Genomic DNA, 17,500 nt, shown 5'->3' with positions numbered 1-17,500 from the left:
ATGTGTGTAATGATGCCCAACACATTCACGTCATTAATATTAAACATCTGAACGGAATGTTTTATTATTAAAGTCGTGTTTATTTATCAGATCATTTTCAGGATTTTATTGACTAATTTGAAAGTTTTATTATAACGCTGTGAATAAGTGCTGAATTTCTGATCTGCTGCTGATTTCAAGTTTATAATTAGTAGAAAAATCTATAAATATGTGAAAAAGGATTTAAAAATGACTAAAGATTCGCTTATAGTTACTGTTAATAATTAAAGGCAGGAACGTGTGTGAACACGTGACACGACGTCACAAACGTGCCGATTCTGTCTGCAACTTCCAGAGGCGCGTCATCAGAGGCGCGTCAGTGCAGGGAAGGAAATATGGCAGATTTTACATCCAGGAAAGTGAAATACTTTAAATAAAGTGATGTACAAGGCCACGACCAGGTCGTACCCCAACACATACCCCAACACATACCCCACACACTTCCACATACCCCACACTTACCCATACATAACCCACCACTTACCCATACATACCACACACACACACACCACATACCCATACATACCCCACACATACCCAACACACTTCCACAAACCCCACACTTACCCCACCACATACACCACATACCCCACCAAATATCCATACATACCACACACTCCCACATACCCCACCACATACCCAACACAAAACCCATACACTCCCACATACCCACACACTTACCATACATACCCCACACGCCCACATACTTGCCACATACCCATACATACCCAACACACTCCCACATACCCCACACTTACCCATACATACCCCACCACATACCCCACATACCCCACACTCCACCACATACCCATACATACCTCACACTTACCTATACATACCCCACCAGATACCCCACACACTCCCACATAAGCTACCACATACCCATACATACCTCACACTTACCTATACATACCCCACCAGATACCCCACACACTCCCCACATAAGCTACCACATACCCATACCCACCCCACCACATACCCATACATACCCCACACTCCCACCACATACCCATACATACTTCACACTTACCCATACATACCCCAAACACTCCACCACATACCCATCACCCCACACGGCGTATGGCACTTGTATTTAACACGTCCGAGGCCACAGAAATGTGAAGCAAAAAAACAAACAAAAGAAAAAAACAGGCATTTCTGTGACGAATAAACAAAGAAAAAGGTTTTGTGTGGAATGTGTGAAGGTAAAGTTCCTCTCTGAGTGTTTGTTGTCGTACATGTTGCATAGTGTTAAAGAAAGAAAGAAAGAAAGAATAATATCACAAATCAGCACACAGTCACATGACCAGGCTCGAGGCTCAGAAGCCTCTGTCTCTCAGGTCCACACCTCCATGGGCACCATGGACTCTTTAGAACCGATGGGTGGGAGAAGGTTCTGCTCACATAGGAAGTGAAGAGGAAACTGAACGAGGAAGCCTCGGACCTTCTTCAGTTCCTCCTGAGCTTTAAGAGGATCTTCTTTATCCAAACCGGGTATGTTCAGAAATCTTTCCAGCTCCAGGATCATCCTCACGTCGCTCGACGGCAGACAGCGGAACACCTACAGAGGAGGAGACACCAGCGTCTGTCTCAGTATCACTGTACATCACACCAACATACCCACTTCAAATACTGTTTAAAAGTTTGTGCTCCCTTTCTAAAACTCTTAAATCACAACCTGAAAGTTCACCCGCCCCTGAACAGATTCCCGTTTCTCAGGTGTTCATGATTTATTCCTAATTTATATCCCTGTGTGTAACACCAATAACTGGAGGTGATCGACCTTCTGGTAGATGCTGTCGTTGCGAGCTGCGGTGGTCATCCACACCTCCTTGTAGAAGTGCTCACTGATGGGGTCTGAGACGTCGATGCTGGAGTCTGTGTGAGCGCCGAGAATCGTCCTGCAAAACATCCACACATTTAACACCCGAGAGAGAAAATCACTACGATGTCCACACACACTTTATTACTCTGTAATAACTCTGTTGGTGTGAAAGAGGCAGATGTAGAGGACAGGGGGTATGATCCGCTGTGGCACCCCCTAATGGGAGCAGCCGAAAGAAGAAGAAGAAGAAGAAACCATTAATATTTATATTGTAATTCATATTTGAGACTGCAGGGGGCACTACATATTAAACACTGCATGTATTTACACCAATTCTCAAATTATTGTTCCAGTTTAAAAAAAAAAAGAAAAAAATAATAAGTCACCTAAAACATTCGAGACGGAGCTGCAGTCCGAATCGTCCTGCCTGATATTCCTGTCCATCCATCACAGACTTCTCGAATTCTGTGTCTTCAAAAACCACTGCCACTTCACTGTCACGCTTTCCCAGCATGCTGCGGTCATTAATGTTCGCCGAACCTGGACAGAGAGACACGAGGAAATAATGCTCCTCCTCACACAGAGGTTTCTGTACAACGTTAATGATAATAAAAATAAAGAGTGAAAGTGGAAGTGGTCTGACCGATGATCACCGTGTTGTCGTCTGCAATGAGCATTTTACTGTGGACATAAATCAACTCCGTCACCAGTTTCCCCTCCAGTTCAGCATGTGTCCTCAGTCCTCCAAACGAGATGTAGTTCATCCACTGATCTCCCACTGCAGAGAGAGAGGGACAGGAGAGGAAGAGAGAGAGAGAGAGAGAGAGAGAGAGAGATAGATAGATAGATAGATAGATAGAGAGAGAAAGAGATAGAAAGAGAGAGTGAAAGAGGAGAGGGTGAGAAAGTGAGAGAGAGCATGAGAGAAAGAGGAGAGGAGGGGAGAGAGAGAGAGAGCGATCGAGAGCGAGAGATGAGGAGAAGGAGAAAGAGTGAAAGAGGATAGGAGGGGAGAGAGAGAGAGAGAGAGAGAGCACGATCGAGAGCGAGAGAGACGAGGAGGAGGAGAGAGAGTGAAAGAGGATAGGAGGGAGAGAGAGAGAGAGAGAGCACGATCGAGAGCGAGAGAGACGAGGAGGAGGAGAGAGAGTGAAAGAGGATAGGAGGGAGAGAGAGAGACGAGTCTCAGGTATGTGTTCTGATGTTAATTAGCAGGTTCATTTCCACATTATGAGTGTGTGTGTGTGTGTGTGAGTGAGTGAGTGAGTGAGTGTGTGTGTGTGAGTGAGTGAGTGAGTGTGTGTGTGTGAGTGTGAATATATATATATATATATAATGTGTGTGTGTGTGTGTGTGTGTGTGAGTGAGTGAGTGTGAATATATATATATATATATGTGTGTGTGTGTGTGTGTGTGTATGTGTGTGTATATATGTGTGTGTGTGTATGTGTGTGTGTGTGTGTGTGTGTGTGTGTGTACTGGTGATGTATCAGTTTTCCTCCTTGACCTCTTTTATTTCAGTCTCGTGTTCACACTGAAACACTTTAATTAATTAGCATGAAGTTCATTAAGTGTGCAGACATGAAGAAACACGTTTATGGTGTATGCACATCACTGAATCTGGGTAATGACCAAGAGACTGATCACACACACACACACACACACACACACACGCGCGCGCGCGTGCGTGCGTGTGTGTGTGTGAGAGAAGAAGTGATAATGTCCACAGAGTATCTTTTACAGAAGTTAAGGACGTGTCAGAGAGGAGATTCTTCAAACCAAATAAACTGGATGGAGTAAGAAATGAAGAGCTGTTAGTGTTGAACAGACGGATGGTACAGTCCAGATCGTACCATTTCCAACCCAATCAGCAACAAACGCTGAGGAAGTTCATACTGTTCAAATGAACATCACAGAGATGTTGGAGATTTCACATTTCACACCAGAAAGTCACAACACCAGCATGTGATGTGTTTACACCGCACACACACACACACACACACACACACACACACACACCAAAGACACAACACACACATCCTTTATCACTTACTCTCTTTCTTCAGCTGGGACACGATGGAATGTTCTCCTCTGATCATCGTCCTGAAAACATCATCAACCACAACATTTACACAAAACATGAGAAAACAAATAGAACTCCAATCTTTCAACCACAATACACACAAATACACACAAATACACTCTCATTCATGACATTCAATTACACTTACATACACACATATCCACAATCATACACACAAACACTCTACACACCTGTACACACACTAATACACAGAACTGAACTGATCCTACACACTGTACTGTTACCTGTAGTTGAAGTGCATGATGGCCTGGAGGGCACTTCCTCCTCCGGTGTTGATGTTTCCCTCAAATCCAGGTAGGAGAGGAGTAATGACATACACGCGGTACTTCGTACCTTCTCTGGAGGTTCAAGAAAAACCACAGAAAGAGTTAAGGTGAGAACGTGCTTCAGCACTCACACGATGTCAGACACACACCTGTACACTAGTGACTGTGTTTCGCTCCTGTGTGTGTGTGTGTGTGTGTGTGTGTGTTGATCAGGGACAGAGGTGGAATTCTCAGACTGTTTGAGGAAAGATCTGGAGGAACAAATGGGCAGCAGGAAGTCAAATTGATGGACGAGGAACAATAATAGATTTAGATGTTAACATTTCTAGCATGTTATTGTAACTTCTGACCAGTAGGAGGTGCTGAGAAGAAATCTGTTGCATAACTTCAGCACATTTCTCTGAAGATTCCTGCCATCTTTAATGTAAAAACACTTCCTGTAGAACATTACGAGCAGAAAGTTTGGAGTAAAACAGAATTTATTTGAGAACTTTAGTGAGGTTTACTCTGAAGATGACATCATGATTAATCAGAATGTTCCTGAGACCCTTCACAATGAGACAAATTTCCAAATTTCTACCTGAAGGTTCTAATGGCTGCTGTAAACATTCCAGCTAAAAGAAGAAGAAAATGAAGGAAGAATAACACTAGGGTGCTCACACACCAGACACTTGACCTCAGGGCTGAGATCTGAGACAGCATGTGTGACCTCGACTCTACAGCACTCAGAGGCAGGACCATGTTTAATATCTACAGTCAGATTCCAGGTGTTCCAGGCCAGATGTTCGAGAAGATCAGCTCACCTATAGGCTTTGATGATCCTCTGAGCGATGGTGTCTCCGATCTTGTTGAAGACGATTTTGTTATCAGCGCAGCTTATAAAGAACTGGTTCTGAAAGAGACGAGCGTCAGCTGATCAGAAACGTGTAAATGATAAAGGACACGTGAGGGAGAGGAGCAGCTCAGCTCACCTCGATGTAGATGTAGTGTTTACTGTTCTCAATCACATGCACATACGCATTGTGGATGGACTCTTCATGGTACTTTATACCAGCCGACCAATCAGCTGCCGAGCGTAACACCTGGCGCACACACACACACACACACACACACACACACACACACACACACACACACACACACACACACACACACACGTTTTACTGAGAATCTCAGTCCAGCCCCGTGTAGAGCTCAGGGTTGAAGATGTGCTGTTACCTGGACTTTGGTGTGAACGCAGCCCAGGAGCTGGTTCTTGATCTCGTTGGTGGTGGTGTGGGATTTGGGGAGCAGGAACGGGTACGAGAGAGAACGGTACTTGGGTTTCATAATCTAAACACACCATACAGGAGAGAGAGAAAAAGATCAGGGACGGGTTTAGGCACTGAAATGATTCTCTCGTTCGGTGTCCGGTTTCAACTACGAGTCTCATTTTCAGGGTCACTCCCAGAAGATCAATGAGAAGTTACTTTCTAACCTATAAAGCTGCTTTGAGACACTGGCCAGTGTTAAAGTGTTCTATAAATAGTACAAAATGAAACCTCTCAGGTTACAGAGACACAGCTGTTTTCACACACATCTGTAATGATGTGACTGTTTGTGACTCGTCACCTTGGTAAAGTTCCAGCGCTGAATAAAATGGCGAGCGACGTCTCTCGCCGCTTTCCCATGAACCACCGAGGCGATGTCGTGCCACGGCATTCTGGGAGTGATGTGTCTGTCGATAAAATCTGAAACAGTCACGAATTTAGTGAATAACCGCACGTACAGGACGTCGGTCACAATCGAAAGGTGAATACGTAGATGATTTACCATCGAACGGTTTGTCCAGCTGAATCCAGTCCTTGTGCACGAAGTTACAGTAATCTTTCCCGTGCCAGAAACGTGTGTTCCCCATCAGACCGATGACGTCGGCCTGCAGGTCCTGGGCAGATTCTGCTTCTGCTAAAAAAAGAACATCAGAAATAAATCAGACACAAGAACCATGAGGCTGAGCTTCTGTCCAGAACAGAACCACACAGAACTGAGTGGAGGATCACCATGCAGTTCTCACACACACACACACACACACACACACACACACACACACCCCTCGAACAGGGAGCACCAAATCTCATAATCCTCTAAAACCCCAGGAGAAACTCAAACACACCTGCTTCAGGAACGTGCAAAAGTGTTCACACCCTCACACTCATATTAAAGATTAGTGTGTTTATTCAGGATCTTCTTCATCTGAATAAACTGTGACAGGAACTACAACACACCACACAAAGTTCAGAGCAATCAAAGAAGATCCTGATGTTCTGAACCATAATAAATACTGATCAACCAGGAACAGAAGAAACACTCAGGAGGAAACACTCTTCAGTGAGGTCTTCAGTGAGCTTCACTCACCAGGCTGAGACAGACACGAGGGAATGTGAACTTTTAACTCCATCCATTTCAGTGGAATTAAATTCTGTTTGCTGCAAATACTGTTTGAGAAACCTGTGGAGAAGTGGAGAAAGATCTACTGACAGCTTTTACGGAATCCTGATCTCAAACCTGTCCATGATTCCTCAAAAACAACAAAACACTGAAAAATAAAAAACACAGGATCATATTCCTTTTTTATTCTTAGATATCTAATCCACTGTTCTGTGGCTGGTTCTGATCCGATCCTGTTCTCGGTCGTCATACCGTCTTTACTAATACAAATAAAATGAATAAAATAAAGACGTGTGTCTGCTACACAGCGTTAAAGACGACTCAGTTTCCTGTTCAACACTAAAGATATAAATTGTAACACTGAACAGTAAAATGTGAAACGTCTGAGACTGGACTCAGAAGACCATCAACAACCTCCTCACAAGCGTGTTCCTGAGACCTGCGTTAACCAGTCCCCAGCTTTATAAACCCACTGTGACCCACTGTGTTCAGGAGCCGAGGCTGGGGAGAAGTTTATGATGATGATGATGATGGTGAACTCACTTTCCTCTGAGCTCTCGTTGCTGCTGATGCTGCCGGCGTGCGCCAGGCCGTGTCTCTGCAGGCGTTTCCTGATACTGAAGCGACTCTTCCTGGTTTTTCCATAACCCCGGAGTTTGGGCAGATCTTCTGGATCCCTAGCGGAGTTTTTGCCGTTACTCTGAACAGGACCGTTAGAGGGAGACGCCATGGAGTGAGAAGCTTCTGTTACACTCTGAGAAACACACACAGGTACATTAGTAATGAAATACACCACTGTGTTGTGATGACGTGGATTTATTTTCCTACAACAGGTTTTTTTTTTTAGAAGTGTGTTTTATTCTCCACAGCAAATGTAAAAATAGGGAATGTGTTCCACAAGCAGGAACCACCCTCATCATTCTTTAATACAAATATGTGCAATACTTCTTTTTACCAACCTATAAATCTGTACCTTTCTGTGCAATTATACTTCATTTTTCTTTATAGAAATGTGCAATAAATAAATAAATGTGCTTCTGTCACCAAAACAAATTCCTTTCAGATTCAGATTCAGATTTTGATTCAGATTTTGATTCAGATTCTGATTCTGATTCAGATTCTGATTTTGATTCAGATTTTGATTCAGATTCAGATTTTGATTCAGATTCTGATTCAGATTCAGATTCTGATTCAGATTCTGATTTTGATTCAGATTCAGATTTTGATTCAGATTCAGATTCAGATTCAGATTCAGATTCTGATTCTGATTTTGATTCAGATTCAGATTCTGATTCAGATTCAGATTCAGATTCTGGGTGACACCAAGTGTGTCATTAAAACATTACAAACACCATAAAGTGAGAAATATCATGAGCACCAGAGTGTGTAATTATGTTTAATGTCCTTTCTACAGTCTTCTACCGTCAGTTGAAGTTGTGGAACCAGGAGCTCCGGAGCAACTCATAAATTAGCTTCGAGATCATTATAGATTCAAAAGCATCTCCTCCATGCTGAGCCTTTAATGTTCAATGATGGAGAAATAATGTTTTGAGTATTGATTAAGAGAACTGGAGCTGGTACATCTCTAAATGGCTCGGGTTCCTCACAGGGTCAGAATCTTCTCTTTGAAGGTCTGAAATCTTCAAGAGGTTTAGCTTGAAGCTGGCACGATGTCTAGAATGTTTGGGATACTTGTGTGGTCAGCATCTTCTTTTTGTAAGTTTGAACAATTACACCTGTATTTATGAGATGTAATTTTTCTCTGTTTATAGTTAGAGTTTATGTGGAATGCGAGTGAAATGTTCCTCTTGTGATGTTAATCAGACGCTTAACTCATCATCTTAAAGAGGAACTGTATAGAAACCCTCTCTGTCCAGAGCATCACAAACCATAAGGTTACAGCTTTACCTCTGACTCTTCTGAAGTTCTGACACTGGAGACTCCTTCCATACGTTATGTAACGTATTACTCACCTCTGCAGACGTGTTCAAAGTCCTCGTCACGCTCCCCACGTCCGTAAGTCGATGTTCTCGATCGTCCCAGCGACCGTACGCCAGATCGATCCCGCCCACAAAGGCCACCGATTGGTCGATCACCACAATCTTCTCGTGATGAGCCCACAGATAGACGGAGGAGGAGACGTGATCAGGATGTCGCATCACCTGAAGAAAAAAAAAAAATCAATAAATAAAAACACTTAATTATTTTATCTTTTACTCCATTTCCTTCTCTCCTCTTCTCTTCTCTTTCCTCCTGCTCTGGTTGTACCTTGATGTTGGGGTGAAGCTGATGCAGCGTTCTCTTGCTGTATTCACTGTTGATCCCGAGAGCCAGTTCCACTTCCTTATAGAGCATAACAAATATCCGAACTCCTTTTTGCTGAAAACCACAAAGCAGAGAGAAAACCTTCAAATACACAACCATCTGACCTTCCAGCAGGATAAGGAACCTTCTCCATGAGCTAACAAATAAATAAACAAACAAATAAACAAATAGATTTGTGAGCAATAAGAATGTAATGCGTGAGAAGGTTCTGATGTTTTGAGGAACATTTCTGCACTTCCTTATTTGAGATACATGAATTAATTTATTCACACACACACACACACACACACACACACACACACACACACACACACACACACACACACACACACACACACACACACACACAGTAATCCTGAGACGTGGGATCTGAGCAGAAATCAGATCTGCAGTAGAGACTCACGGCTTTGCGTTTCAGTATGCAGTCCAGACGCCAGCGATTTCCTTCAACCACCGGCCTTCTGAGGAAAATCTCTGGACTCAGCCTGTGAACATCACACAGCGAGATTAGACATCACACAATCAGATCAGACATCACGCAGTCAGATCAGACACAACATACAGCAAGATCAGATAGACAGACAATCACATCGGACAAAACACACAGCGAGATTAGACTTCACATAATTAGATCAGACATCACACACAGTGAGATCAGACATCAGATGGTGAGATCAGACACATCACACAGTGAGATCAGACACATCTGTGTGGGATTTATTGACTTACAGATTTGTAACTTAAACCCAATGTCTGACTGAAAGACGATCTGATCATCACTCTGTCCTCTGCGAGTGTGTGTGTGTGTGTGTGTGTGTGGGTTCTGATGATGTTTTCTGCTGTTCTCTTCATCTCCTTGTACAAGATGTTGGAATGTTGCAGTTTTGTAATGAATTGAAACACTTGATTGAAGTTTGGTGTGAACTCCACACTTTCATGTGTTTGTGTATTTACATCAGACAAATAATTAACAGGCCTGAGCCTGTAACACACATACCACCAATCTGTGATGAAGATCTCCTCCTCAGCCCCCTCAAGTGCAGTAGCTACATCTTCCATGTACGTTTTCCCGTTTACATACCTGAAACACACACATGTAAAACATCACACATTTACACAAACACTATCGTTATATTATCATGAGGACACAAACAGTCCTTAGACCAGCTCAGGGTTTAGTGCCTGGACGGACACAAGGAACTCGGTGAGGAGCCTGTGAGGAATCATGAGGAACCTGTGAGGAACCTGTGAGGAACCTGTGAGGAACCTGTGAGGAACCTGTGAGGAACTCTGTGTACTGAAATAGCTGTGGAATTGAATATAAATGTGTTTAAGGATGAAGAGTGATATGGAAAGCGAGCTCGGTGAGGACGAATGTGTGTGTTCCAGCGCCAGGGTCTCATTTTCATGTTTCTGTGAGGGTCAGTGCAGGATCACCACCACAGGATCACATTCACTTCTGTTCTCTCAGGTTACTGCATAAACGCTGAAGCAGATCCACAGCCATGCCGTTTTCAACATCATGCTGCGTTAAGTACCTGTGCTTCATTTCTAAAGTCTCATCTTACATGTAAGTTATACATCACCTGTAAATAATACACTTTGGAGAAAAGGTCAAGTCTGGAACACTTCTGCAGAGAGAACCATTAAAGGAACCTAAAAGCCTTAACTATCTGGAGAAACCCCAGGAGTAACCCTTCTTTCTGAGAACATGTCACCAAAACCCAATTCTGCTGCTTTCAATTACATTTCAAATAAAACACCTTTTATTTTCCTTTTTTTTTTTAGTGTCAATTCAATCACAATTCTGTTTATCAGTTGACTGGTGATGGTTATGGCTGGTGACTGGTTAATGGTGGTTATGGCTGGTGATTGGTGGTGATGGTTATGGCTGGTGACTGGTGGTGATTGTGATTGGTGGTGATGGTTATGGCTGGTGACTGTGATTGGTGGTGATTGGTATGGCTGGTGATGGCTGGTGATTGTGATTGGTGGTGATTGGTATGGCTGGTGACTGGTGATTGTGATTGGTGGTGATGGTTATGGCTGGTGACTGGTGATTGTGATTGGTGGTGATGGTTATGGCTGGTGACTGGTGGTGATTGTGATTGGTGGTGATTGGTATGGCTGGTGACTGGTGATTGTGATTGGTGGTGATTGGTATGGCTGGTGATGGCTGGTGATTGTGATTGGTGGTGATTGGTATGGCTGGTGATGGCTGGTGATTGTGATTGGTGGTGATTGGTATGGCTGGTGATGACTGGTGATTGTGATTGGTGGTGATTGGTATGGCTGGTGACTGGTGGTGATGGCTGGTGATGGCTCCACAGATGGAGTGTAATGTATTGGTAATTACCATTTGGAGAGGATGTTCTCTTGCACATTGGCAAAGGAACCAAAGCGATGGCCCTGGAGGAAAGCACTGCCATATTTGCGCACAAACTCATCGATGGCCTGACCCCACCAGCGGGCGTGACGGAAACTGGAGAACTTCAGAACCAGGTTTCTGAGGAACAGAAATAAGAACTCATACAGGTTCTGTCCATCATAACAACCATAATCTCTAATACACAATCATAAGGTCTATGTGATTATTGACACTGCTGTGTGTGTGTGTGTGTGTGTGTGTGTGTGTGTGTGTGTGTGAATTGTGAACCTGCACAGACTGTCCACACGAACTCCGTGTTTCGTCTCAGTGTCTTTAGAGTCCATTTTTACACAGAACTCTTTATCCACCAGGAGAACGAAGGAGATCACACCTGAGTCCGGCTTCATGTAGAGCAGGAACGAATCTTTCACCACCAACCAACTACACACACACACACACACACACACACACACACACACACACACACACGTATAAGAAAAATAGCAACATATAATTATAGTACATTATTTATGATATTAATCATAGTATTTTTTAATATAATTCAAGTTATCAATTAAAACATTAGTGTTTTATCCTTTAATCGTGATTACAGTGTGTGACTTCTGAGCAAAACTCAATTCTGACTCTACTGTAGATGTTTGTGCTGGAAATAAACCCTGTGCTGTCATTTATGGCATAAACACAGTAAATATGTACAGAATTAAATCAATAAAATAAATAATAAAGTAATAAAGTATATGAGGTACCGTTTGGACCAGCGGTAACACACTTTACTGTGACCGCAGCAGTTGAGTCCAGGAATCCTGTGACCTCCTGATCTTTTATAAACCATACCTTCTCTAAAACAGGAAGAGGATATGACATCATTAGCAACTCAAATCTACAGCTTTAATGTTGTACTTTAATTATTAAAAAAATTATACAAATATTCTTACAAGCCTTTTGGTCCCAGATCATAAATGAAGGACAGCTGACTCACATCGATAAACGCCATCTAATGTGGAACACGTATCATTAGATACACGACACGCCTGTACACATCCTCTACTTTATGCACACATCTGTATGGTAACTATTCCAGATGTGGAGACAGAACTTACTGTGGCGTGGTAGTTTCTGTACAGAGGCATTTTCAGCAGTTTGTTTAAATAATCCTCGAGCTGTCGCTGTTAAAACACATCACATCACACAATTATACAAATTAGGACAAAATCAACAATATTTATATATAAGAATATAAATATTCTGTGGCTTTAGATTCCAAAAAACACACAGTTTATCTACTGTAAATAATTTATATACAAATAGAATTGGAAAATTAAGCTTGTGTGTGTCCTGAAGCACAACAATACCAACAGGAAATTTTTCTGCCGTGGAAATACCCTTTTGTTTCCACAGACCTGATAAAGTTATGAAATAATATTTAAATCAGTTTCATGGAAAAACCAGGTGAGGAGTGGATGTGGGGAGGACGGGTGGTGGGGGGCACAAACTTTACACCTGATATTAGTTCCCTGTTTTTATTTTGATTAAAGACATCTGTAAAAATATTCTGAATAAATTATTATTAAATCATTATTTATCATATATATATATATATATATATATATATATATATTTCCTGGGGGTGTACAAACTTTTGCATTCTTGTATTAATAGAAGTGTGTGATGTGTAAACTGACCTTCCGGCTGGACACCTGCTCTTCTCGGACGAGTTCGTCTCCTCCGCCGCGGGGTAACGTGGGCATCGGACGTGTTTGTCTGACTGTCTGCCTCCGCTGTGTATGACTGCATGTACACACACACACACACACACACACACACACACACACACACACATAAACACAAACAGGAAGAGAAACTGGTATGAATGCAGGTGAGAGAGGGTGTGAGCTCACGTGCGAGAGGGCAGAGGAATCTTCAGGAAGGCTTTATAGGTCCGTAGTTCTCGGTGCAGCTCCATGAAGTGCTTCTCCTTCCTCTTCACTATCCAGGTAAAGTTCCCATGCCTCATTTCAATCCTGAAGACAGCAGGAATTTTCTGCAATGCAGACATCATCACACCACACATCACCTTACTGATTAACACCATATTTATTCACCTCAACTCTCGAGTGTTTACTCTCTACAGACCAGCAAAGAGCTGAGCGATAAACCACCATTATATCAATATCTATTACTACATCGTTAAACACGCTGTGGTGAAGTGTAGTGTGGTGTAGTGTAGTGTGGTGAGGTGTGGTGAGGTGTGGTGAGGTGTGGTGAAGTGTGGTGAGGTGTGGTGAGGTGAGGTGTGGTGTGGTGAGGTGTGGTGTGGTGTGGTGTGAGGTGGTGAGGTGTGAGTGTGGTGGTGTGTGTGGTGAGGTGTGGTGAGGTGTGGTGTAGTGTGGTGAGGTGTGGTGAGTGTGGTGTGGTGGTGAGGTGTGGTGTGGTGTGGTGGTGGTGAGGTGGTGTAGTGTGTGTGGTGAGTGTGGTGTGGTGTAGTGTGAGTGTGGTGAGGTGTAGTGTGGTGAGTGTGGTGAGGTGTAGTGAGGTGTGGTGTGGTGTGGTGTGAGTGTGGTGTAGTGTGGTGAGGTGTGTGGTGTGTGGTGTGGTGTAGTGGTGTGGTGTAGTGTGGTGTAGTGTGGTGAGGTGTGGTGAGGTGTGTGTGTGAGTGGTGTGAGTGTGGTGGTGTGGTGTGAGTGTGTGGTGAGGTGTGGTGAGTGTAGTGTGGTGAGTGTGGTGTGGTGTGAGTGTGGTGAGTGTGGTGTGGTGTGGTGTGGTGAGGTGTGGTGTGAGTGTGGTGTAGTGTGGTGTGGTGTGGTGTGGTGTGGTGTGGTGGTGGTGGTGAGTGTGTGGTGTGGTGAGGTGGTGTGGTGTGGTGAGGTGTGGTGAGGTGTGGTGTGGTGTGAGTGTGGTGGTGGTGAGTGTGGTGTGGTGTAGTGTGGTGAGGTGTGTGTGGTGGTGGTGTGTGTGTGGTGTGGTGTGGTGTAGTGTGGTGAGGTGGTGAGGTGTGGTGAGTGTGAGTGTGGTGTGTGTGAGGTGTGGTGTAGTGAGGTGTGGTGAGTGTGTGGTGAGTGTGGTGTGAGTGGTGAGGTGAGTGTGGTGTGGTGAGTGTGTGGTGTGGTGAGTGTGGTGTGGTGAGTGTGGTGTGAGTGGTGTGGTGTGGTGTGTGGTGTAGTGTGGTGAGGTGTGTGTAGTGTGGTGGTGAGTGTGGTGGTGGTGGTGTAGTGGTGAGTGTGGTGAGTGTGGTGTGGTGGTGTGTGGTGAGGTGGTGTGGTGTAGTGTGGTGGTGTGGTGTGGTGGTGTGAGTGTGGTGTGGTGTGGTGTGGTGTGGTGTGAGTGGTGGTGTGGTGGTGAGTGTGGTGTGTGGTGTGGTGTAGTGTGTGGTGTGGTGGTGAGGTGTGAGTGGTGAGGTGGTGTGGTGTGGTGTGGTGTGTGAGTGTGTGTGGTGTGGTGTGGTGTGGTGTGGTGTAGTGAGGTGTGGTGTGGTGAGTGTGGTGAGTGTGGTGAGGTGTGGTGTGAGTGTGGTGAGTGGTGAGTGTGGTGTGGTGAGTGTGGTGAGTGTGTGAGTGTGTGGTGTAGTGTGGTGAGTGTGTGAGGTGTGGTGTGGTGTAGTGAGTGTGGTGTGGTGTGGTGTGGTGTGTGTGGTGTAGTGGTGGTGTGGTGAGGTGTGGTGTAGTGTGGTGAGGTGTGGTGAGGTGAGGTGAGTGTGGTGTAGTGTGGTGAGGTGTGGTGTAGTGTGGTGAGGTGTGGTGAGGTGTGGTGAGTGTGGTGGTCTCCTGGTCTTATTGTGCCTCCAAAACCACCCTGAAGATGATTCTATCATGTGGTTTTTCTGTAGATTCAGTATTTCTGAGAAAACTTGACCTGGATGGACTCTGAGTCACTGTGAGAGTCTCAGTAGACCACTTTATATTCCTCCTGTGTGGAATAAAAGCTGAATAACTGATGATGGTGATGAAGCTGGTGCTGAGATTAGCAGGTCGTAGGCAGTGCAGCGTTCACACCACAGACGACCAGCTACAGCTCTTCATTTATACTTAACAACTCGCATGTGATTATTTATACGCCTGTGAAGTGTTCACACGTCTGCCTTCTCTTACATAACCAGGAGAAGAAACAAAGGATGAGGAGAGAGGAAAAGGAGAAAATAAAGGATATGGAAAGACAGGGAGAGGAGGAGGAGGAGGAAGAGAAGGTGGAAAATGAGGAAGAGTAGTAGAAGGAAGAGAATGACGAGGAACAAAAGGAGGAGGAGGAGGAGGAGGAGAAGAATGATGATGAGATCAGGGAGGAGAAAGAAGTGAAGGACAAAAGAGGAGGAGAAAAATTAAGAAGAAGAGATTGAGGAGAATGAAAAGGAGGATGAGAAAGAGAATAAAGAGGAGGAAGAGAAGGAGAGGAATGTGGAGGAGAATGAGGATGAAGATGGTGTGAGAGCAGACAAAATCAGCTTCATAGGCACAGGAACGTGAGCATGAGTAACAACTCAAACTGGCAGTGTTAGATCTCGAAAACACACACACACACACACACACACACACACACACACACACACACACACACACACACACTCTCTGACCTTTGACACACTCCTCTGGGTGGTGCGGTTGAAGCGGTCCTGTGCAGTGAAACGCTCCACCTCCAGGATTTTGGCAGTGATGGGAGATGATGTGAGGAAAACTCGAGTGTCCTGATCTTTAAATCCAATCGTCTTGTAGATGAGTGAGAACGGAACACGAGCTTCTACAACCACAAAGCAGAGCTTACAATCCTGCAGCTACTCCATAAAGCTGGAGAGAACATCATACACACGTCATAAAGGAGAGAACAGAATGAAGAACATGGAGGAACCTTAACCCGTTAGCCTTCACCACAGATGTTGGGCCTCACAGCTGAAATGCTCTACCTAACTTTAAATATCAACAGTTCCTGATAAAAACGTGCTACACACACAATATCTTTAGAAAGAAGACACTTTGAGCTTTACTGTCAATCATCTACGTTGATTTTGCTCAAAAAGATGTTATAGATGATGAAGTGCCATGGAGATACATCTCCTGCAGTGATTTACTATTATTATTATTTTTATTTCATATATAAACACATGAAATCAGTTCTGGAGCAATCCAGAAAAGTAGAGTTTATATTTTAAATTGAATTAAGATTTTAATGAAAAATGAGATTCCTACAAACATTTATCTGAGACTGTCTGATCCTTTTCTCCTCCTCCCCGTGTGAGAGACACCTGCTAAACTCAGGTGTTCATTCCGACTCGATTCATACAGTCTGCTGATCAGTGAAGACTTCTGTTCTACATGTTTGGATATTGATTAAGTGAACATTCATATTGATGTGCGGCCATTTCAATCTCAACAATACACACACACACACACACACACACACACACACACACACACTTTAAGCATTTCTCTTATAAAAACTAACGAGCACTAAAAGCAATAACGTGGTATAAAACTTGGAGATATTTTGTAATTTACAGATGTAAAAGCGCATCTCTATGCAGATCTCCACGTCTCTGTTGTTGCTCCGCCCACAAGAATATTTCCCACATCGCTGCTTTGTGCAAATCTCCCATAAAACTACTTTTTTGATTGTCCATTTTTCCCTTGTTTTTTTTTTGTAAACAAAGTGCAGTTAGCACGCAGTATAAACATCTGTTTGTGCTGAACTGAGAGCTGCAGCACTTCCTGGTTCGTGTGCACGTGTGCAGTTTGACCAGTAAGAGTTTATAAAGAAGAATAAAACTAAGACTCACACGTGGGGAATAAAATCCTCCCATATCTCGTTAGAATCCTGCACTTATTGACTACATTTTCCATCAGTCATTTAGTTTCCATACTGCTACTGTCTGGAAATAAAAGGTTTGAAATGAAAGGTGGTGATGATAAAACCATGAGGAGACTCCACCCGAGATTCCGACTCTTTTACGGTTTGTTTTATTTTGTAATATTATATTCTACCAGCCATGTTTACTGTTTTTACCACCAAGATGCCGTTTTTTTTAAGTTATTCTGAAATATAAACACCAGCCGAAGGTCTGTGACGTAAACAAAAGAATAAACATCTACACACATTCAGCAAATACATTCGTTATACGTTTTCCATTGAAAAACAGAAAA

The 17,500-nt window shown here is 43.6% G+C and overlaps 1 protein-coding gene across 5 annotated transcripts in view; it reads right to left on the bottom strand.

The window, feature by feature from the left end:
- Nucleotides 1-1,111: 1,111 nt before the first annotated feature.
- Nucleotides 1,112-17,500, bottom strand: part of pld1b (phospholipase D1b) — a 28,896-nt gene continuing 12,507 nt past the window's right edge. For 4 of the 5 annotated variants that reach the window (XM_046833508.1, XM_046833510.1, XM_046833509.1 and 1 more), the window contains exons 3-26: nt 15,940-16,103; nt 13,274-13,416; nt 13,058-13,163; nt 12,476-12,541; nt 12,311-12,369; nt 12,122-12,214; nt 11,643-11,795; nt 11,343-11,492; nt 9,984-10,067; nt 9,390-9,471; nt 8,930-9,040; nt 8,635-8,823; nt 7,205-7,415; nt 6,047-6,178; nt 5,846-5,964; nt 5,453-5,566; nt 5,206-5,316; nt 5,038-5,126; nt 4,193-4,306; nt 3,918-3,967; nt 2,508-2,642; nt 2,251-2,404; nt 1,823-1,940; nt 1,112-1,600 (exon numbers count right to left, since the gene is read on the bottom strand). In XM_046833508.1, coding sequence (XP_046689464.1) covers nt 1,376-1,600; nt 1,823-1,940; nt 2,251-2,404; nt 2,508-2,642; nt 3,918-3,967; nt 4,193-4,306; nt 5,038-5,126; nt 5,206-5,316; nt 5,453-5,566; nt 5,846-5,964; nt 6,047-6,178; nt 7,205-7,415; nt 8,635-8,823; nt 8,930-9,040; nt 9,390-9,471; nt 9,984-10,067; nt 11,343-11,492; nt 11,643-11,795; nt 12,122-12,214; nt 12,311-12,369; nt 12,476-12,541; nt 13,058-13,163; nt 13,274-13,416; nt 15,940-16,103 — 2,972 coding nt within the window. In that variant the 3' untranslated portion in view covers nt 1,112-1,375. The remainder of the gene's footprint in view (nt 1,601-1,822; nt 1,941-2,250; nt 2,405-2,507; nt 2,643-3,917; nt 3,968-4,192; nt 4,307-5,037; nt 5,127-5,205; nt 5,317-5,452; nt 5,567-5,845; nt 5,965-6,046; nt 6,179-7,204; nt 7,416-8,634; nt 8,824-8,929; nt 9,041-9,389; nt 9,472-9,983; nt 10,068-11,342; nt 11,493-11,642; nt 11,796-12,121; nt 12,215-12,310; nt 12,370-12,475; nt 12,542-13,057; nt 13,164-13,273; nt 13,417-15,939; nt 16,104-17,500) is intronic. The other variant, XM_046833512.1, reaches the window with a different exon arrangement.

The sequence above is a fragment of the Silurus meridionalis genome, chromosome 21 (assembly GCF_014805685.1).
Source record: "Silurus meridionalis isolate SWU-2019-XX chromosome 21, ASM1480568v1, whole genome shotgun sequence".
Lineage (NCBI taxonomy): Eukaryota > Metazoa > Chordata > Actinopteri > Siluriformes > Siluridae > Silurus > Silurus meridionalis.
The sequence above is the reverse complement of the archived record's forward strand: the minus strand, read 5'-3'. Positions and strand labels throughout refer to the sequence as shown.